At 47.0% G+C, this 23,020-nt stretch overlaps 2 protein-coding genes across 6 annotated transcripts in view; one reads left to right on the forward strand and one right to left on the reverse strand.

Moving 5' to 3' along the window:
- LOC140387435 (monoacylglycerol lipase ABHD2-like) overlaps positions 1-23,020 on the forward strand; it is a 187,346-nt gene that overhangs the window by 157,757 nt on the left and 6,569 nt on the right. The window lies entirely within an intron of this gene.
- Positions 1-23,020, reverse strand: part of LOC140387436 (retinaldehyde-binding protein 1-like) — a 62,497-nt gene that overhangs the window by 28,791 nt on the left and 10,686 nt on the right. For 2 of the 5 annotated variants that reach the window (XM_072470544.1, XM_072470543.1), the window contains exons 2-3: positions 9,008-9,053; positions 5,722-5,850 (exon numbers count right to left, since the gene is read on the reverse strand). In XM_072470544.1, coding sequence (XP_072326645.1) covers positions 5,722-5,850; positions 9,008-9,019 — 141 coding nt within the window. In that variant the 5' untranslated portion in view covers positions 9,020-9,053. Of the gene's footprint in view, positions 1-5,721; positions 5,854-9,007; positions 9,054-12,792; positions 12,812-23,020 lie in introns of those variants that run through there. The other 3 variants (XM_072470541.1, XM_072470540.1, XM_072470542.1) reach the window with 2 other exon arrangements.

Below are 23,020 nucleotides of genomic sequence, written 5' to 3' on the forward strand. Positions count from 1 at the left end.
TTTTGTGTATATGCACATGTTTGTACATCTGGATGTATCATAGAATTTACAGTGCAGAAGGAGGCCATTCGGCCCATCGAGTCTGCACTGGCCCTTGGAAAGATGTGCTGTGTCAATGTGCATGTTAATATCTGTGTCTGTTCTGTACCAGACAATAGGCAGTACTGTTTGCCAGTTTCTGCAGCTCATAACATATTCATTTTCTGACCGGGCCTTTGAAATTCAATAGCTGTTATTCCTTCAGAAGACTTGGACAAATCCCAATGCAGGTGCACTTTATTTTGTTTGCCTTCAGAGGGCATCTGAAGCAAGGTCACAACATGGTTAAAATTAAGGAGCAGGTCAACGTGGGCTGACAAAGTTTAGTAAAAGTTGCAGAACATTCCAAAATGTTAATATAGATCTTTGACTGATATAACAAACAAAAGAAGTGTCTCTGGGGCATTAAATGTGTTCTCAAAATAGGTTGTATATGATGCGCTATCAATTACAACGAGATGAGAGTAGAACATAATCGAGGCTTTATTACACAGAGATGTGTGTCCTCCTCCAGCAGCTGACGAAATGGCTGCTGTACGGAGAGCACACACATTTATACTCCGCCTCCTGGGCGGAGCCAGCAGGCAGGGATCTACCCCCGTACCTGTAGTACAAGGGCCTTACCGTAAAACCCATATATATACAGTATAATTCATCAGTGGTGACTACCACAGTATATTTGCTATATTTTAATAACTTCCTTTAAAGTCTTTGCTGGGACCTGGTCATGGTAGCTCGGCAAACATTTGTTACCCACCTAATTGCCCTTAAACTGAGTGGCTTGGCATTTACTAGGCCATTTCAGAGGGTAGTTAATAGTCAACTACATCGCTGTGGGTCTGGAGTCACAAGTAGGCCAGACCAGGTAAGGACAGCAGATTTCCCTTCCTAAATGACATTAACAAACCAAATGGGTTTTTGCAACAATCGGTGACAGTTTCACGGGTTAGGATTTTTTTTAACATCCGAGATTTATTAATTGAATTTCAATTCCACCAGTAAGAGATTTGATTTGAACTCATGTCCCCAGGGTATTACCCTGGACCACTAATCTAGTGACATTACCACAATGCCACCATATCCCCCTGCTGCTTCCCATGTAATGTTGTGCGACTTTTAAAAAATAAATTTAAAGTATCCAATTAGTTTTTTCCAATTAAGAAACAATTTAGCGTGGTCAATCCACCTACACTGCACATCTTTGGGTTGTGGGGATGAGACCCCGCAGCCACGGGGAGAATGTGCAAACTCCACATGGACAGTGACCCATGGCGGGGATTGAACTTGGGACCTAGGCGCCGTGAGGCAGCAGTGCTAACCACTGCGCCACCGTGATGCCTAATGTTGTGCTACTTTTAGATGAGGAGTTTATAATCTTGATGCTATCAAATCTCGAGCTGATGACTCAGTTGGAAACATTTAGAATATTAAGGCCCTCACCACAACCTCCTTTCCCTAGAAATCCAACTGTACAGCAGCTCTACATTATAGACAGTCTCCAGAAGAGGTCGCTTCTGCCGGTAATATGGTGAGGCTGACGAATGTGATATAAAATAGTTACTTTAGAGATACTAGTTAATGTAATGTAGAAATAAGCCACTTTGATTCTGGCAGTTAGGGACAAAGGGGTTTGAGACCGCATGGAAAAAGCAGGAAGAGGTGTGTCTATGAGAGTGATGCTGCATTGATAGGGGCCAGAGAAAGGGATTGGAAGTGAGCCAATCAGAATAGATCAAACAGGTCAGGAGGGACATAGGCTGACCTATGTCCGTCGAGTATGTGAAACTTGATACCATTTGAATTGATTTTACAGAGATCCCTTTGTCTCTTTGGTCAGTCGTTTTCTGGAGCTTAAGAGGCTGGATGTCTCTTATGTTTCTGTAAGATGAATTAAGCTTGCAAGCTAAATAAATAACTTCTTTTTACGTGCAAATCCATCTCAACTTTTATTGAGGCCAGACTGACGGAGAAAGAAATTTGGGAATCAACAAGGCCTTTATCAGGGATCATTGTGGGATCCCTGAAGAGAGGTGTGTGGTATGAAGGAGGTCAGCAGCAAGGAAGAGAGGAGGGTCAGATGCAAGCGTGAGGTGGGGGCGCGAGGGGAATTGGGGGGGCAGTGGTGGTGGGTGACTCAGATCGGGGATCTCCTTGCCTTTGAAGAGGGATCCACCTTGAAGGATCCATCTCTGAATTGACAGAGTTTGTTGTGCAGTCTTCAAGAGGTATGGGAATCCAGATTATTAATAATAATAATAATAATAATAATAACCTTTATTGTCACAAGTGGGCTTACATTAACACTGCAATGAAGTTACTGAGAAAATCCCCTAGTCGCCACATTCCGGCGCCTGTTCGGGTACACAGAGGGAGAATTCAGAATGTCCAATTCACCTAACAAGCACGTCTTTCGGGACTTCATAGAATCATAGAATCATAGACGTTTACAGCATGGAAACAGGCCCTTCGGCCCAACCAGTCCATGCCGCCCAGTTTTTACCATTAAGCTAGTCCCAGTTGCCCGCACTTGGCCCATAACCCTCTATACCCATCTTACCCATGTAACTATCTAAATGCTTTTTAAAAGACACAATTGTACCCGCCTCTACTACTACCTCTGGCAGCACATTCCAGACACTCACTACCCTCTGAGTGAAGAAATTGCCCCTCTGGGCCCTTCTGAATCTCTCCCCTCTCACCTTAAACCTATGCCCTCTAGTTTTAGACTCCCCTACCTTTGGGAAAAGATGTTGGCTATCTACCTTATCTATGCCCCTCATTATTTTATAGACCTCTATAAGATCACCCCTAAGCCTCCTACGCTCCAGGGAAAAAAGTCCCAGTCTATCCAGCCTCTCCTTATAACTCAAACCATCAAGTCCCGGCAACATCCTAGTAAATCTTTTCTGCACTCTTTCTAGTTTAATAATATCCTTCCTATAATAGGGTGACCAGAACTGCACACAGTATTCCAAGTGTGGCCGTACCAATGTCCTGTACAACTTCAACAAGACGTCCCAACTCCTGTATTCAATGTTCTGACCAATGAAACCAAGCATGCCGAATGCCTTCTTCACCACCCTGTCCACCTGCGACTCCACCTTCAAGGAGCTATGAACCTGTACTCCTAGATCTCTTTGTTCTATAACTCTCCCCAACGCCACACCATTAACTGAGTAGGCCCTGGCCTGATTCGATCTGCCAAAATGCATTACCTCACATTTATCTAAATTAAACTCCATCTGCCATTCGTCGGCCCACTGGCCTAATTGATCAAGATCCCATTGCAATCCTAGATAACCTTCTTCACTATCCACTGTGCCACCAATCTTGGTGTCATCTGCAAACGTACTAACCATGCCTCCTAAATTCTCATCCAAATCATTAATAGAAATCACAAATAACAGTGGACCCAGCACCGATCCCTGAGGCACACCACTGGTCACAGGCCTCCAGTTTGAAAAACAACCCTCTACAACCACCCTCTGTCTTCTGTCGTCCAGCCAATTTTGAATCCAATTGGCAACCTCACCCTGGATCCCGTGAGCTTTAACCTTCTGCAACAACCTACCATGCGCTACCTTGTCAAAGGCTTTGCTAAAGTCCATGTAGACAACGTCTACTGCACTGCCCTCAACTACCTTCTTGGTCACCCCCTCAAAAAACTCAATCAAATTTGTGAGACATGATTTTCCACGCACAAAGCCATGCTGACTGCCCCGAATCAGTCCTTGCCTCTCTAAATGCTTGTAGATCCTGTCTCTCAGAATACCTTCGAGCAACTTACCTACTACAGACGTTAGGCTCACCGGTCTGTAGTTCCCAGGCTTTTCCCTGCTGCCCTTCTTAAACAAGGGCACAACATTCGCTACTCTCCCATCTTCAGGCACCTCATCTGTGGCTGCCGATGATTCAAATATCTCTGTTAGGGGACCCGCAATTTCCTCCCTAGCCTCCCACAACATCCTGGGATACATTTCATCAGCTCCCGGGGATTTATCTACCTTGATGCGCTTTAAGACTTCCAGCACCTCCTCCTCTGTAATATGCACACTTCTCAAGACATCACTATTTATTTCCCTTAGTTTCCTAACATCCATGCCTTTCTCCACCGTGAATACCGATGAGAAATATTCATTCAGGATCTCACCCAACTCTTGTGGCTCTGGGAGGAAACCGGAGCACCCGGAGGAAACCCATGCAGCCACAGGGAATAATCCAATGACCTTTAAGTCATGACTTAAATGACCATTAGGTTGTTTGATAATGAGCCTAAATAGGAGGTGGACCGATTCCTTGCCCATTCTTGTCGCTGACTTCATGAGGGTCAGTTTTCCTGCCAGCAGGAATGAGATGCACAGTCTCCCTGTGATTATTCAGCCTACCGAGTGTAGCCACCTAAAATGGCTGATTCCCTATTAATTTGGCCAAAACCCGATTTAAAATGGTTCACCGAAAAGGCTGATGGGAAAAGCAGGCAACAGGACACAAACGGACAGCTGCAGACAGAATAGCATATTCGGCTCTGGGGAAGTCGGCCCAGAGCGATACTCAAGACCATTAGCAGCACATCAACCCAGACATCTACAGTTTAATCGGTTATCCCCGGGAACAATTGCAACATATTAGCAATTGAATGCCGGGCCAGACCTGTCGGCGCCTGCAGTGGCCGAAACAAAGACAGGTGAACGACCACCCCCCGATCAAGGAATCGCCACCTTATTGGACGTATCGAACCCAGTGATTGGGAACAAGTCCAATCACTTGGGACTCAGGGTCAAGGGCCGCCCCGAGAGGCGGGAAGCCCCTGGGCCCTATAAAGTACGGGGCCAAGTTCAGATCTCTCTCTCTCTCATCTTCACCTGCTCGCGACCTTCGCAAGAACATCGACCAGCAACCGTAAGCTTGACTCCAGCGATCGCTACCCGATAGAGACCCCTGGCCATCGACCTGTATCAGCCTTTTGAATCCCGCGGGCCAGATCCGATTGGATAAGCCTTTCGTTTCCCTGAACTGGTGGGCCCTTCCTAAAGCTAAGTATTGGCCAGTAGTGATAGGTTTCTATATAGAGAATAGCATTATTGTGTAAGCATTACTTGTTGTATATAATAAATGACCGTTGATTTCAATCTTACTAAGCGGTGTGCTGACTTATTAATCATAACTCGAGCTTGAACCACGTGGCGGTATCAGAAAGATACCTGGCGACTCGTGAGCAAAGGTGACGTAATTAGAACTAAATAAACTAAGGCTAATAAGAGCAACACTAGCCTCTCCTTTGGGCCCCAATAAATCACAGCCCGCATCTATTCTGCTGTCACCCGATGCGTGCTGACATACTTTGGCACATAGTCAACCAATGCATTGCTTTTAAAATCCTCATCCCCGTGTTCAAATCCTTATACGGCCATGTCTCTCTCTCCTTATCCCTCTAACCTCCCACAACATGACAACTCTCTGAGATCTCTGCACTCCTCCAATTCTTATGCACTCCTCTAATGCACACCCCACTTTCCTCAGCCCAGCATTTGCAATCGTGCCTTCAGCTGTCTAGCTAAATGTACGAGTGCCTATGTGTGACTTCATCAATAACCCAGAGAGCTTTGTACACTGGCCTCCCTTCTCAGGATCATTGCTCGTTGTGACCTTGTCCTGAAATCGCAGGAAGACATCCTCACTGACCTTCTGCTGTGTGTGGGGAGGCAGTGTCTCACATTTGCCGAACACGGGCCCATGATCCTTTGTGGTAAGGTGCTCAAGCTTGTTGCGGAGAGCCTGCTCCTCCTCAGAAACCATCCGGAACGTTCCTGTCTGCTGAAGAACGGAACGCCATGTTTATAACACCTTAGACAGTTTAGTCGTAAAATTATAAGCGGCTAAAACAAAGTCACCAAATGCATGAGGCCACATAACTCTGGCACATATGTTCACATTTATCAAATACAATTTTCTCACCCATTTTCTCTTCTTTCCCTCCTTCCTCCACCCTACCTGGACATATTGACTCTTTGTTGGGTTATTACATATTACACGAGACATATGGCATAGAAACAGGCCGTTCGGCCCAATAAATCCATGCCTAAGTTCATTCTCCACTCAAGCATCCTCCCATGGAATCGCTACAGTGCAGAAGGGGGCCATTCGGCCCAACGAGTTTCCACCAATCCTTGGAAAGAGTATCCTCCCTAGGCCCACACCCTGACCCTACCCCGTAACCCCCCTAACCTTTGTTGGGCACTATGGGGCAATTTAGCATGGCCAATCCACCTAACCTGCACATCTTTGGACTCTGGGAGTAAGCCAGAGCACCCGGAGGAAACCCACGCACACACGGGGAGAAAGTGCAAACTCCACACACAGTCACCTGAGGCCGGAATTGAACCCGGGTCCCTGGTGCTGCACTGTAGAGATTCTATGGGAGGAGGCTTGAGTGGAGAATGAACTTAGGCACGGATTTATTGGTCCGAACAGCCTGTTTCTATGCCACATGTCTCGTGTAATATGTGCCGCCCCATCTTTTCTCATCTAAATCTATTATCGTAACCCTCTACTGGGTTACGGGGATAGGGTGGAGGCATGGGCTTGAGTAGGGTTCTCTTTCCAAGGGCCGGTGCAGACTCGATGGGCCGAATGGCCTCCTTCAGCACTGTAAATTCTGTGATTCTATTCTCTTTCTCCATCATATGCCTGTCTAGCTTCCCCTTAAATGCACCTACATTATTCATTTCAGCCATTCCCTGTGGTAGCAAGCTCCACACAAGAATATAACAGATCAGAGCAGGAGTGGGCCCTTAGGTCCCACAAGCCTGCACCACCAGTCAATAAGATTATGGTTAATCTGCTGTCCCTTAACTTCACTTTCCTGCCTGTCTCCTTGACTCCCTTGTCAAGTAAAAATCTGTCCAACTCAGCTCTGAATAAATTCAATGACCCACCTCTGAGAGTAGGAATTCCTCCTCACCTCTATCTTGAATGGGAGACATCTCTTTGGGTAAAGAAGTTTGTTTCTGAACTCCCTATTGGATTTTTGGATGAATATCTTATACTGATGACTTATATTTATGTTCTTCCCCACAAGGGGAAACATTTTCTCTGTATCCACTCTGTCAAAACCTTTTCCAATTTTCAACCAACATTGACTCGATGGAGTTCAGAGGATTGAGGGGGGGGATTCTTATTGAAACTTACAGAATACTGAGAGGCCTGGATGGAGTGATCATGGAGAAGATGTTTCGACTACTAGGAGAGACTAGAACCCGAGGGCACAGCCTCAGACTGAAGGGACGATCCTTTAATAATAAGATGAGGGGAAACTTCTTCAGCCAGAGTGTGGTGAATCTGTGGAACTCTTTGCCGCAGAAGGCTGTGGAGGCCAAATCACTGAGTGTCTTTAAGACAGAGATAGATAGGTTCTTGGTTAATAAGGGGATCAGGGGTTACGGAGAGGAGGCAGGAGATTGGGGATGAGAAAAATATCAGCCATGATTGAATGACAGAGCAAACCCGAGGGGCTGAATGGCCAAATTCTGCTCCTGTATCTTATGGTCTTATGGACCTCTCTTGGTCCCATCTTGGATCCCAGGGACACGGAAGACATCAGTTGTGCCTGTCATAATATACACCAGTATATCATGGTGCAGACACACACTGATGGACACACAGTGGGACCAATCAACATACACAACACCGCAGCTAATCATCAGTGAGAGCACACGCACTATAAAGACAGGGGGCATCAGAGTTCCCGCTCATTCAAGTAGCAGCTAGCTAGGAGCACAGAGCTCACAACCTGCAACAAAGACATTCACCATGTGCTGAGTGCATCAACTGGTTAGGACAAGGCAAAGGTCTTTCGTTAAAGCTGGTATCGTATTAACCCACAGTTCAAGTATGTTTAAATAGTTAACCTTTCAATAAAATAGTGTTGCACTACTTCAAGTGTTGGTAACCTGTATGTGATCCAGAACACCCAACACATCAATACCTTCACTCCAAAGTGGCGATCAACATTTAGAACTTCTTAGTCTCTCTGATTCAGCTTCTCACTCCCTTAACCAGCTGAGTCACTGAGGAAACCAATCATGGTACTTCCGTGAATTATAACTTTGTATTCTCACCTGACCTGGCTTATGATGTTAACAGATCAGTAACGGTGTGGAAATCTCTGATTGATACCTGATCTGGATAGGGAGTTGAATTATTTTGTTATAGGCTGGTGTGTCTGTATCAGATTGCAACTCATCAAGCCTCCTTCAACAGCATTTTCCAAACTCACAACCTCTACCTAGGCAGAAGGTGAAGGGCAGCAGATGCATGGGAATACCATCAAATCACTCATTACCTTAACTTGGAAATATCTCACTCGTCTGCTAGCATTGTGGTGAGTGTACCTACCACATGGGCAGCAGTGGTTTCAGAATGGGCACCAATGAAGTGAAGCTTATATATGTCCCATTAAATAATTTGTGAAAAGTCGGGATGCGTTCTCTATACCCTGGCCATTGAGAGATTTTGTAATTGAGGAGAGCTGATGATGCCAGTTCGATCAAATACTGTCTTAAACATCCCCAGTGAGATCCAAATTGTTCGTACAGCTCATATCAGAGTAAAAGATGTCTGGGAACCTTTTCGGGGAGGAGCATTCACATTTTTGCAGACTTCCAATTTAACCCCAATCCCTGCTGAGGTGGTGTGTGGTGACTGGGAGGGGTTTGAAATCGCTGCTTGACTCAGAAGCATACAGCACATATAAAGGCCACCCAACCCATTGCACCTTGGCCATAGTCACCGTGAAAGTCCAGACTAAAAGTCTCTCACTATTTTACTGATTGGCAATGAATCGGGTGTGACCATTGTGGTGAGAGGTGGGAAGCCGCAGATGCAAATCTCCTGCCGCACATTACATCGCATTGTCTATTGATGTTATGAGAGATGCAAAAATATAAAATTGATTTATTTGCAAACTTACAATCTCTGCCATTGTGTCTCTGCAGTTCTGGCCTTTGTCTTAAACTCTGTAACAGAAAACAAGACAGGATCAGACAGACGTAGGCCATTCGACCCCTTCAATGGCTGATCTGTATTCTGACTCTATCTACCTGCCTATTCCCATAATATTCTAGCAAGAATCGCCGATTTCAGATAGGGGAGAAATAATATGGGTGGTTCCAGCTTTTTCCATCCCTTGACTAACAAAAGACAGCCTGTATTAAAAAGTGTTTCAACCCTGAGTACTGTAACTGACAATAAGTTTTAAAAGAAAGAAAAATGTTTTTATTCAACACCAGAAGATAGGCAAGGTAAAGTCGCCATAGTCCCAGATGACCATAGGCTGCTTTCCCCTTTGAGAGGGAGAGCTGACTGGTGGTGATTTAACCTGAGGATCACCACACCTCAGGCAAGGGTCAAGTTAAGAAGGCAGGGCCTTCATGAATAATCTCAGCCAGTACGGGAATTAAACCTGCACTGCTGGCCTTGCTCTGTATTACGAACTTGCTGTCAAGCCAAGTGAGCTAAACACCAGATAATATATATGTAGCCACACCCGCTCGCAGTCTTATACAGACACACACACTGAAGGGGAGATTGTGATTACACAAGGTAACGTGCTTGAGGGTCTTAAGAGCTTGAGAGTGGGGTTGATTTCAATTCTATCATTCTATTGTGCTTAGAGAGTGCTATGGTGTGAAGAGTAGATAAACCCACAGTGGTTGTTTAGCAACTGGGGCCCTGTAAGGTAGAGAAGCATTTAAGTTTTAATTTAACTAATTTGATTGGAGCTGGAGATAGGTAGTGAGAAAGAGTCTGCTCTCATAGCCCTGCTAGAAGCAGTTGGTTTTAGAAGGCTAAAAAAGGAAGATCTCTCCCAGCATTGCTAGAAGAAAAGCCATACAATGCAGTAATGGTTAAGAGAACTGATGCTGGAAGTCTAAAGTTCGGCTAGTTAAGGAAACTAGAGAACTGAAGAAAAGCTTCCAAGAAGTCTGGAGTTAATGGAACAGAAGAAACCGGGAACCAGGACGGATTATTAGTCACTAAAGGCATTGGATCGTGAGAGGCTAGAAAGATGTCTGTAGTAGCGCTATGGATTGTGAGAAATTACTACAGTTTTGGAGACATTACTTGAAATAATTGTGGGAATCGGTGGCTGGACCTCAGAGTTTGCATGTAAGCCTGAAGGGAGAGGTATAAAACCTGAAAGCAAAACCTTGATGGAAGCAGAGGAGGGAAAGCATGGTTTAAAAGAAGATTTGTGTGACGTTTGAAAGCTGAATTTGAAATCACTCATGTGGAAGCCTGAGTTTGGTGAGACAAGGTGGCTCACGGTATGAAGATCATCTGGGTGGATTTTGAGGAGAAATCCACAGACATTTACTTACGTTCAGAGAGGAGTGTGAGTCATCTTGTGTATTAATGAAACCATTGTAGTTTAAGATGTACTTTGTAATCTGCGTTAACCCTAAAACCTGTGTGTAATTATTAAACTAAAGGGGGGGGGGGTTAAGGAGTGTTGTATTATAATCCGATATTTTCCTCTTTAATAAAAAAAAAATTCTTGTTGTTGAAATTAATTAGCAGTCTTGTGACTCTGTGCTTCCTTGTTTCATAAGGAAAAGTAACTTCAGACAGGTTTCCATTCTGGGATTTTCCCTCCAGTTGTAACATCAACTGGGATTGGAACAGGTGAAATACTTGACCATCTGAAGAGTAACTCCCAAAAAGGCTTCCTTTATTCGGCAACACTGCTGTGATTAACTTGAGGCATTTTGCTGCATTAGAGGCACTACTTAAATGCAAGCTATTATTGTTGCAAACACAGTGGCAATGCAGTCTACAGTGGCTATGTTATTAGAATCATAGAAAAGTCACAGCAGAGAAGGAGACCATTCGGCCCATCTTGACCATGCCAGCCCGAGGACACGCAGGTGCCCTTTCTAATCCCACCTTCCAGCACACGATCCATAGCCCTGTACCTTAGCGCACTTAAGGTACAAGTCCAGGTACCTTTAAAAAGAGTTTAGAGTCTCTGCTTCCACCACCAACTCGAGCAGCGAATTCTAGATTCCCACGACCCTCTGAATAAAAACGTTTTTCCCCATGTCCCCTCTACACCTTCTGCCACTTATCTTGAATCTATATCCCCTGGTTCTAGAATTCTCCACCAAGGGAAACAATTTTATCCTGACTACTCTATCTCTTCCCCTCATAATTTTGTACACCTCAGTTAAGTCACCCCTCAGCCTTTTTTATTCCAAGGAAAATAACCCCAACCTATCCAATCTCTCCTCGGAGCCACCCTTTTCCAGCCCTGGCAACATTCCTGTAAACCTCCTCTGCACTCTCTCCAGAGTAATAATGTCCGTCCTGTAATGTGGTGACCAGAACAGCACACAATATTCCAGTTGTGGCCTCACCAGTATTTTATACAATTCCAACATTATATCCTTACTTTTATATTCTATTCCTCTGCCAATGAAGGCGAGCATTGCAAATGCTTTCTTAACAACCTTTTCTACTTGAACTGCTGCCTTTAGGGACCTGCATACCTGTACACCAAGATCTCTCACTTCATCTACCCCTCTTAGCATATTCCCATTTATTGTGTACTCCCTATAACTGTTTGACCTCCCTAAATGCATGACGTCGCACATCTCTGTTAAATTCCATTTAGTGCCTGTTCCACCAATCCATTTATATCGTTTTGCAGATTATAGCTATCCTCTACACTTTCCACCATTTGGCCAATCTTTGTGGCATCTGCAAATTTTCCAATCATGCTCCCCACATTCACATCCAAATCGTTAATATAACACAAACAGTAAGGGTCCCAACACCGAGCCCTGTGGAACACCACTTGAAACAACTTTCCAATTGCAAAGGCAGCCATCGACCTTTACCCTTTGCTTCTTGTTACGAAGCCAACTTTTTATCCAGTTTGCCACATTGCCTTGTATCCCATGGGCTTTCACTTTCTTGACCAATCTGCCATGAGGGACTTGTCAAACGCCTTTCTAAAATCCAACTGTGCTATCAAGTGGCACTTACTCAGCAATAACCTGCTCACGGACGCTCAGCTTGGGATCTGCCAGGGTAACTCAGCTCCTGGCCTAATTGCAACCTTGGTTCAAACATGGACAAAAGAGCTGAATGCCAGATGTGAGGTGAGAGTGACTGCCCTGGACATCAAGGCAGCATTTGATCGAATATGGCATCAAGAGCCCGAGCTAAACTGGAGTCAATGGGAATGAAGGGGGAAACTCTCCACTGGTTGGAGTCATACCCGGCACAAAGGAAGATAGTTGTGGTGGTTGGAGGACAATCATCTCAATGTCACATCACTGCAGGAGTCTCTCAGGGTAGTGTCTGAGAGCCCAACCATCTTCAGCTGCTTCCACCCTAAGGTCAGAAGTGGGGATGTTTACGGATCACTGCACAATGTTCAGCACCACTCTTGACTCCTGAGATAATGAAGCAGTCCGTGTCCAAATGCAGCAAGACCTGGACAATATCCAGGCTTGGGCTGACAAGTGGTAGGTTACATTCACGCCACACAAGTGCCAGACAATGACCATCGCCTACAAGAGAGGATCTAACCATCACCCCTTGACATTCAATGGCACTACCATCGCTGAATCCCCCACAATCAACATCCTGGAGGTTACTATTGATCAGAAACTGAACTGGACTAGCCACATTTATACTGTGTCTATCAGGGCAGGTCAAAGGCTGGGACTCCCATGGCGAGTAACTCACCTCCTGACTTCCCCAACGCCTGTCCACCATCTACAAGGCACAAGAGAAGAGTTTAATAGAATACTCTCTACTTGCCTGGATGAGAGCAGCTCCAACAACAGTCAAGAAGCTCAACACCATCCAGGACAAAGCAGTTCGCTTTATTTCTCCCCTTTCCACAAACATTCAAACCCTCCACCATCGACGAACAGTGGCAGCCGTGTGTACCATTTACAAAATGCACTGCAGTAACTCACCAAGGTTCCTTAGACAACACCTTCCAAACCCACGACCACTACTGTCTAGAAGGACAAGAACCGCAGATACCTGGGAACCCCACCACCTGGAGGTTCCCCTCCAAGTCATTCACCACCCTGACTTGGAAATATATCAATGTTCCTTCACTGTCCCTGCGACAACATCCTGGAACACCCTCCCTAACAGCACAGTGGGTATACCTACACCACAAGGACTGCAGCGGTTCAAGAAGGCAACTCACCACCACCTCCTGAAAGGCAACTAGGGATGGGCAATAAATGCTGGCCTAACCAGCGACACCCACAACCCTTAAATGAATTTTTAAAAAGTACACCACATCCTCTGCACTACCTTCATCAACCCTTCTTGTCAATTCCTCAAAGAATTTGATTAACTTTGTGAGGCAAGACCTTCCTTTAATAAATCCAAGCTGATTATCCCTGACTAGTTTATGCCTTTCTATGTGACAGTTAATTGTATCTCTCCGGATTGTTTTTACTAAGTTGCCCACCACTGACATAAAACTAACTGGCCTAGAATTGCTCAGCATTTCCTTTGATCCCTTTTTAAACAATGGAACCAGGTTTGCATTTCTCCAGTCCTCCGGTACCTCCCCTGTGTCTAATGAGGATTGGAAAAATCATCCTCAGAGCATCTGCTATCTCCTCCCTGACCTCCTTCCATAGCCTCGGAAACAATCCATCCTGCCCTGGATACCAGCACATCCAGATATAGGAACAGCTTCATCTCCACAGCTACTAGACTCCTCAACGACTCTCCCTTGGACTGATCTGTTCCCTGTAAGAACACTATTCACAACGCCCTATGCTGCTCTTGTTTGGCCTTGTTCTGCACTGTAACCAATCACTATTTGTTGATGCACCACTGTCAATGTGCTCTGTTGATTATTCTTTTGTCTACTATGTACTCTGTCGACGTTCTCTTGGTCGCAGAAAAATACTTTTCACTGTACTTCATTACATGTGAGAATAAATATCAATCAATCAATCAACCAGGCACCGTGAGGCAACAGTGCTAACCATTGCACCACCTATGTCGCCCTTTCTTTAACTTTACTTGATCATCTTTTTTCATGCCCTCTCTTTGATTTCCTTATTTCCTTTTTGACTTTGTCCCTGCACTTTCTATCCTCGTCTAGGCTATCTACGGTCTTAGTTCTTTATGCCTATCGTATGCTTTCTTCGCCTGTTTGATCATCCCCTGTATTCCTCGAGACAACCAGGGGGGTCTAGATTTGGCAGTACCACTCTTTTGGAAGGGACATGTCTACTTTGTACATTTAAGATTTCTCCTTTTAGTGCTTCCCACTGGTTTTCCAGAGTGGGTAGGGAATTAGTATAGTTAGAGCACGTTCAGTTGTAGCCTAGAGTGCCTCCTTCCATGTGTCTGTCTTCTATAAATGTGTGTAAATCAATAACATTTTTTCTGTCATCAATGAGCCCTTCAACCTGAGAGTTGATTGTGCATCTCTGCTCAGAACATCCCATATCTCAGTTCCTCTTTCTGTCAGGAAACGTACCCTCAGCTCCAGAAATAGACAAGCAGGAAAAGTGTAAGTGCCTTGCATCTTTGAAGTTTATTTACCTCTGTAAAGTTTTTTCATGAAAGCAGCCTTTAAGAAATTACTATAACAGAACGTCCCATTTAGAACATAGAGCATACAGTGCGGAAGGGGCCATTCGGCCCATTGAGTCTGCACCGACCCACTTAAGCCCTCATTTCCACCCTATCCCCGTAACCCAATAACCCCTCCTAACCTTTTTGGTCACTAAGGTTATCATGGCTAATCCACCTATCCTGCACGTCTTTGGACTGTGGGAAGAAACCGGAGCACTCAGCGGAAACCCACGCAGACATGGGGAAAACGTGCAGACTTCGCACAGACAGTGACCCAGCAGGGAATCGATCCTGGGACCCTGGCACTGTGAAGCCACAGTGCTATCCACTTGTGCTACCGTGAAGTAACCAACCAAAAACAATGCGATTAGTATTGCCGGCCACTTGTGAGGTAGAGTTACTAATAATAATTGGCCCTAAACTTCTGTTTGATGTTATCATTGAAATAAATAAACAAATAGAGTTGGTTTAGAAAATAAGCTGCTTTGACAAAGAAGAGAGAGCAGAGATCCATGAAGTGTTGCTGCATTGATGCCCAGTGCACTGATTGTTATTCTGTCCACTTTACATTGCTGAGCTGCGATACAATGACCACACACCAGTAAGGTGTCTCGGTCCAGCCAAGGTAGCTGGGCATTTGCAGGTTCAGAAGCACAATATCATCCCACCTTGTCCATTGTTGATGCTGAATACACAAGCCCATAGAAACATAGAACATAGGAGCAGGTAATAGTTCAGCAGGTCATAGGGAGGGCAAATGGAATGTTGGCCTTTATTTCAAAGGGAGTGAGTTTGGAATAGTGAATAGTGACGTCTATATAAGACACTAGTTAAACCACACCTGGAACACTGTGAACAGCCTTGTACCTCATATCTAAGGAAAGATAGACTGGCATTGGGGGAAGTCCTGAGATGGTTTAGTCAGTTCATCCCTGGTCCGGAGGAGCAGCACTTAGCACAGTGGTTAGCACTGTTGTTTCACAGAGCCAGGGTCCTGGATTTGATTCCCGCTTGGGTCACTGTATGTACGGAGTCTGCACATTCCCCCCGTGTCTGCGTAGGTTTCCTCCGGGTGCTCCGGTTTCCTCCAACAAGTGCCGAAAGACGTGCTTGTTAGGTGAATTGGGCATTCTGAATTCTCCCTCCGTGTACCCGAACAGGCGCCGGAATGTGGTGGCTAGGGGCTTTTCACAGTAACCTCATTGCGGTGTTAATGTACTACTTGTGACAACAATAAAGATTATTATTCTAATTAGAGATTATTATTATTAATGGAGAGATTGAGTAGGTGGGGCCTATACTCACTGGATTTTCGAAGAATGAGAGGCGACCTTACCGAGACATATCGGATTCTTGGGGACCTTGTCAGGGTAGATACTCAGAGGATGTTTCCCCTAGTGGGAGAGTCTAGGACCAGAGGGCATAATCTCAGAGTAAGGTTCACCCATTTAAAACAGAGATGAAGAGGAATTTCTTCTCTCAGATGGTAGTTAATCTGTGGAATTCTTTACTGCAGAGGGCTGTGGAGGCTGAGTCATTAAGTATGTTTAAGGCTGAGATAGGCAGATTTTTAATCTGTAAGGGAATCCAGGTATATGGGGATAAGACTGCAAAGTGGAGTTGAGGATTATCATATCAGGGCCGGGATTCTCCCCTACCCGGCGGGGCGGGGGGTCCCGGCAGGATGGAGTAGCGTGAACCACTCCGGTGTCGGGCCGCCCCAAAGGTGCGGAGAAATCTGCACCTTTAGGGGCCAAGCCCTCACCCTGTGGCCTGCGCTGAAGTGGTCAGCGGGAAAGGCCTTTGGCGCCACGCCAGCCGAGACCGAAGGGACTGCTGACGTCATCCCCGTGCATGCGCATCGCATCGGCCATCACGGAGGCTATGGCCGAGGCGGAAGAAAAGAGTGCCCCCACGGCACAGGCCCGCCCGCGGATCGGTGGGCCCCGAACGCAGGCCAAGCCACCGTGGGGGCACCCCCCGGGGCCAGATCGTCCCCCAGAACCCCGGAGCTGGCCCGCGCCGCCAGTCCCGCCGGTAAGGTAGGTGGTTTGGTTCACGCCGGCGGGACTGGCATGACAGCAGCGGGACTTCGGCCCATCGCGGGCCGGAGAATCGCCGGGGGGGGGGGGGGGGGCCCGCCGACCGGCGCGGCGCGATTCCCGCCCCCGCCGAATTTTCGGTGACGGAGAATTCGGCGGCCGGCGGGGGCAGGATTCACGCCGCCCCCCCGGCGATTCTCCGACCCGGCGGGGGGCCGGAGAATCCCGCCCCAGTACAGTCATGATCTCATTGAATAGCGGAGCAGACTTGATGGGCCAAATGGCCTACTTCTGTTCCCACACCTTATGGTCTTATGGCCCTTTTAGCGTGCTCCACCATTCAATATGATCATGGCTAAACCTCTATCCCAACACCATACCGTTTGGTGCCCTAAGAGTCTAGAAATCAACCTATTTCCTTCTTAAATATATTCACTGACTTCATCTCCACAGCCTTCTGTGGTAGAGAATTCCACAGGCTCACCACTTCCTGGGTGAAGGAACTTCTCCTCATCTCAATCCTAAATGGCCTGCTCCATATCCTGAGATTGTGACCCCTTGTTGCAAAATCCCTATCCAGAGGAAACATCGGGCGCCATTCAACTTGGTGTCGGGACGAGGCCGTTGAATCTTGCGAGAGGCTGCTCGTGAAATTTGCGAGCTTGAAATGTCTCATAAGGTTCAATGGAATCTTGTGAGAAGTTGTGAATCTGGATCTCATCCTCTTTGGGAGCGATTCGGTTCAGCATCTTTAAATGACACATTAATGAGCCAGATTTACCCAGCGCCCCGGATTCACTGGCCGCTCCTGGGGAACCTCACCAGGGTGTCATTTAGTACTGGCCCACGCAAACGGCACCTGAAGGGGTTTCCCAGGCCATTTGAGACCCCCATGTGCTCGAGGACAGGGCAGAGTGGCACCGAGCACCTCCACTGCCAGCCTGGCACCCTCAAAGTACCATTCACATACCCTGACAGTGCCACCCTGGCAGTGCCACCTGGGCACCTTGGTACTGCCAGGGTGCAAGGCTGGCAGTGCCATGGTGTCCAGGTGGCATGGCCAGGGTGCAAATCTAGCAGTGCCAGCATGCCTGGGTTGCAGGTTGACATTGCCAAGGATCGGGCCAGGAGAGGGGTGAGGCCTCGCGAGGTAGCGAGGAGTTAATAATAATAATAATAATAATCTCTTATTGTCACAAGTAGGCTTCAATGAAGTTACTGTGAAAAGTCCCTAGTCGCCACATTCCGGCACCTGTTCGGGGAGGCCGGTACGGGAATTGAATCCGCGCTGCTAGCCTTGTTCTGCATTACACACCAGCTGTTTAGCCCACTGTGCTAAACCATTTAAGTGGGGGGTGGGGGGGCTATCCACGGGGGCCTGCCAAGGTTCGGGGGCAGGGTCTGTGGGTGATCAAAAATGGGGGGGCTTGAAAGGTGGTGGGGGAAAGATTGGGGCAATCTTCCAAACTGGCACCCCAATCTGCGAGGAGCCTCTCCTGAAATCCATCTAAGTGTGATCTCGATGGAGAGAATCTCCCTGGCTAAAAGAAAAGGCAAAGTGTTGTTGAATGGTGCTGCAGGAGCTGGGGAAACACCCCATTAAACGTGCCATTCGGCGGACTTTAACTCATATCCGCTGAATGGGGCTGGTTTAGCACAGAGCTAAATAGCTGGCTTTTAAAGCAGACCGAGGCAGGCCAGCAGCATGGTTCAATTCCAGTTCCCGCCTCCCCGAACAGGCGTCGGAATGTGGCGACTAGGGGCTTTTCACAGTAACTTCATTTGAAGCCTACTTGTGACAATAAGCAATTTTCATTTCACCATGCCTGATCTATGCATCCAGTCTTATAATAATCTTTATTGTCACAAGTAGGTTTACATTAACACTGCAATGAAGTTACTGTGAAAATCCCCTAGTTGCCACACTCCGGCGCCTGTTCGGGTACACAGAGGGAGAATTCAGAATATCCAATTCACCTAACAGCACGTCTTTCGGGACTTGTGGGAGGAAACCGGAGCACCCGGAGGAAACCCACGCAGACACGACGAGAACGTGCAGACTCCGCACAGTGACCCAAGCCTGGAATTGAACCTGGGACCCTGCCGCTGTGATGCCATAGTGCTAACCACTATGCTACCGTGCTGCCCATTACTACCGTGCTGCCCAGTCTGTCTGCCCTATCAGGATTATATATGTTTCAATGAGATTCCCCTCTCATTCGATGAGGTTAATGACCAAATTAATGACCAAAAATGATATTATTCTGAATTGAATAGTGAAATATAATAGAGAACAAGGATTGACCCTCATTTTGAGGTTTTCAGTTACAACGCTCTCTGTTACATCGCATTCTCATTTTAAAATTCTCAGTTATAACACTCTCTCTCCCTAACTTACCACACTGTCAGTATAAGCCACTGAGCTAGGACCCAATCTCTGATATAAGCCTTGCCTCTGTGTTTGGCTGGTCTGTGTTGTGCTATACAGTGCTCACTCACTACAAGTATACCCTTGTTGCACTCTGCTAACAATATGACTTTGATGACTGTGTTATCATGAGTAGATGGAACAGAATTGTCATTTAAAATATGTCTTAGAATGTCAACTCTAATGTCTGCTACTCTGCACATTCTTATTTCCTTCTGTCTCCAAGGACCAGATTATGCAGAGAGCTTAAATTGGGGCAGAGAAGGTGAGATTTCATATTTAAACTGAATCAATTTGGGGAAAATTATATGGATCACAGAAAATGAGGCATGTTAACTTGCAGTATCCATTGGAAATGAAGTTAAAGTTCTCCACAAAAACCCTCACAGCAATGTTACTTCAACCTATGATCAGGGATAGTCAGCATGGCTTTGTGAAGGGTAGGTCATGCCTCACAAACCTTATCGAGTTCTTTGAGAAGGTGACTGAACAGGTAGATGAGGGTAGAGCGGTTGATGTGGTGTATATGGATTTCAGCAAAGCGTTTGATAAGGTTCCCCACGGTAGGCTATTGCAGAAAATACGGAGGCTGGGGATTGAGGGTGATTTAGAGATGTGGATCAGAAATTGGCTAGCTGAAAGAAGACAGAGGGTGGTGGTTGATGGGAAATGTTCAGAATGGAGTTCAGTTACAAGTGGAGTACCACACGGATCTGTTCTGGGGCCGTTGCTGTTTGTCATTTTTATCAATGACCTAGAGGAAGGCGCAGAAGGGTGGGTGAGTAAATTTGCAGACGATACTAAAGTCGGTGGTGTTGTCGATAATGTGGAAGGATGTAGCAGGTTACAGAGGGATATAGATAAGCTGCAGAGCTGGGCTGAGAGGTGGCAAATGGAGTTTAATGTAGAGAAGTGTGAGGTGATTCACTTTGGAAGGAATAACAGGAATGCGGAATATTTGGCTAATGGTAAAGTTCTTGGAAGTGTGGATAAGCAGAGGGATCTAGGTGTCCATGTACATAGATCCCTGAAAGTTGCCACCCAGGTTGATAGGGTTGTGAAGAAGGCCTATGGAGTGTTGGCCTTTATTGGTAGAGGGATTGAGTTCCGGAGTCAGGAGGTAATGTTGCAGCTGTACAGAACTCTGGTACGGCCGCATTTGGAGTATTGCGTACAGTTCTGGTCACCGCATTATAGGAAGGACGTGGAGGCTTTGGAGCGGGTGCAGAGGAGATTTACCAGGATGTTGCCTGGTATGGAGGGAAAATCTTATGAGGAAAGGCTGATGGACTTGAGGTTGTTTTTGTTGGAGAGAAGAAGGTTAAGAGGAGACTTAATAGAGGCATACAAAATGATCAGGGGGTTGGATAGGGTGGACAGTGAGAGCCTTCTCCCGCGGATGGAAATGGCTGGCACGAGGGGACATAGCTTTAAACTGAGGGGTAATAGATATAGGACAGAGGTCAGAGGTAGGTTCTTTACGCAAAGAGTAGTGAGGCCGTGGAATGCCCTACCTGCTACAGTAGTGAACTCGCCAACATTGAGGGCATTTAAAAGTTTATTGGATAAACATATGGATGATAATGGCATAGTGTAGGTTAGATGGCTTTTGTTTCGGTGCAACATCGTGGGCCGAAGGGCCTGTACTGCGCTGTATCGTTCTATGTTCTATGTAGTGTGACTGATCTTACAGTTGGGCTCAGTACCCCTGGCGGGGAAGAGGAAAGACATCCACGATTCCAGCTGTTAGCTGCAATCCCAGTGATTCTCAATGAAAAGTGTGCATCTTTGTGGACACAGTAAGAAGTCTCACAACACCAGGTTAAAGTCCAAGAGGTTTGTTTGGAATCACTAGCTTTCGGAGGGTAGCTCCTTCATCAGCTCCGAAAGCTAGTGATTTGAAACAAAACTGTTGGACTTTACCCTGGTGTTGTAAGACTTCTTACTGTGCTCACCCCAGTCCAACGCCGGCATCTCCACATCATCTTTGTGGATGCAGAGTGAGGACAGAGGATGGGGATGCCCTGCTGTGATGACCTCCACAGCAGAAAAGGTAATCGGCACTCGCAGACGAGCACTTGGGGGTGGCATGTTAGTGCAGTGGTTAGCACAGTTGCTTCACAGCTCCCGGGTCCCAGGTTCGATTCCCGGCTGGGGTCACTGTTTGTGCGGAGTCTGCACGTTCTCCCCGTGTCTGCGTGGGTTTCCTCCGGGTGCTCCGGTCTCCTCCCACAGTCCAAGGTTGTGCAGGTTAGATGGATTGGCCATGCTAAATTGCCCTTAGTGTCCAAAAAGGTTAGATGGGGGTGGTGGGTTACGGGGATAAGGTGGAGGTGTGGGGGCTTAGGTAGGGTGATCTTTCCAAGGGCCGGTGCAGACTCAATGGGCCAAATGGCCTCCTTCTACACTGTAAATTCTATGATATATGATCTAGACAGCAAGGATCCTGCAGACATACAGGGCCAGGTCTAAGTATGTTTCAGTGTGGTCAGAAGAGTAGGGACAAGTGATAAACTGGACTGGGAGGATGGGGGGAGATAAAATGTATGTAATAAACCAGCTCTGCTGTAGAGATTAGTGTGGGTAAAGGTTACTGAGTAATCTGGTAAAATGTGATCAGCCTACACAAACACACTACACAGCTAACCAGAGAAGCAAAACAGTGCTAATCAGTGCAGAGTGACGAGCAGATACCAGCAGCTGACAGGAGCAGATTGTCTGAGTTTTTAAGGAGGAATTTTTTCTGTTCTGTTTGAGTGTCATAAACATTTGAAAAGGATTGCAGGTGACTGGAATTTAATCCAGTTCACAAACTGGTGGGTGACTATCTGAAACTATGGCAGGGATTCTTCAAAACGGTGGCTATGAGTTGACGCCGGCGTAAACACCGGAGATTTTCACGCCGGCATTAACGGGCCTCTTGGCCCAGCGATTCCGTAGCCCACCGGCGTAAACACCAGAGTGCTCCACGCAGCTCCAGCTGCCGTACGCAGCCCTGCACTGCTGGCCGCTGGTCCACGCAAGCGTGCAGTGGCCGCTTCGGCGCCCGCCCACTGTGTGGGTCCACCATATCGCGCGGGGCCGGCGCGGAAGAAGGTAGGCCTCCCCCAGATCGTGCACGCCCGGCGATCGGAGGCCCCCGATCGCGGGCCTGGCTGTCATGGAGGCCGTCCCCCACCAAGACGGCCATCGCAGCCACGACGCCGAGCTCCCACCGGGCGGAACCATATGTGAACCACACCGGCGGGAACTCGGCCAGTCGACCGCGGAGAATCGCTGTGGGACCCTCTTTCAACGGCCCCCGACCGGCGCTGCGTCCACCGCCCGCGCACGACTGCCGCTGATTCTCCGGTCGCCGGAGGTTCGCCTCCCGGCGTCAGACCCAATCGCGGGTCTGACATCCCATTCTTCGCCCCATCGCCAAGCGCGATTTCAGTGCGGAGGCTCAAAGAATCTCGGCCTATATATGTTTTCGGAACTTTAAAAAAATTATTCATTCCTGGAATGTGGGTGTCGCTGGCTAGGCCAAGATTTATTGTCCATCCCCAATTGACCTTGAGAAGGTGGAGGCGAGCCACTTTCTTGAACCACTGCGGTCCATGTGCAGTAGGTACACCCACAATTCCTGCAGAGGTTTGATGCAACTGACAATTAAAGGCAATTACATTGCCGTGGGTCTGGAGTCACATGTAGACCAGGCCAGATTTCATTCCCTCAAGGACATTAATGAATCCAATGGTTTTTTACAACAATCATTGAAATATAGAATTTACAGTGCAGAAGGAGAGCATTCGGCCCTTTGAGTCTGTACCGGCCCTTGGAAAGTGCACCCCACTTAAGTACACATCTCCACCCTATCCCTGCAACCCAGTAACCCCACCTA

The sequence above is a fragment of the Scyliorhinus torazame genome, chromosome 12 (assembly GCF_047496885.1).
Source record: "Scyliorhinus torazame isolate Kashiwa2021f chromosome 12, sScyTor2.1, whole genome shotgun sequence".
NCBI lineage: Eukaryota > Metazoa > Chordata > Chondrichthyes > Carcharhiniformes > Scyliorhinidae > Scyliorhinus > Scyliorhinus torazame.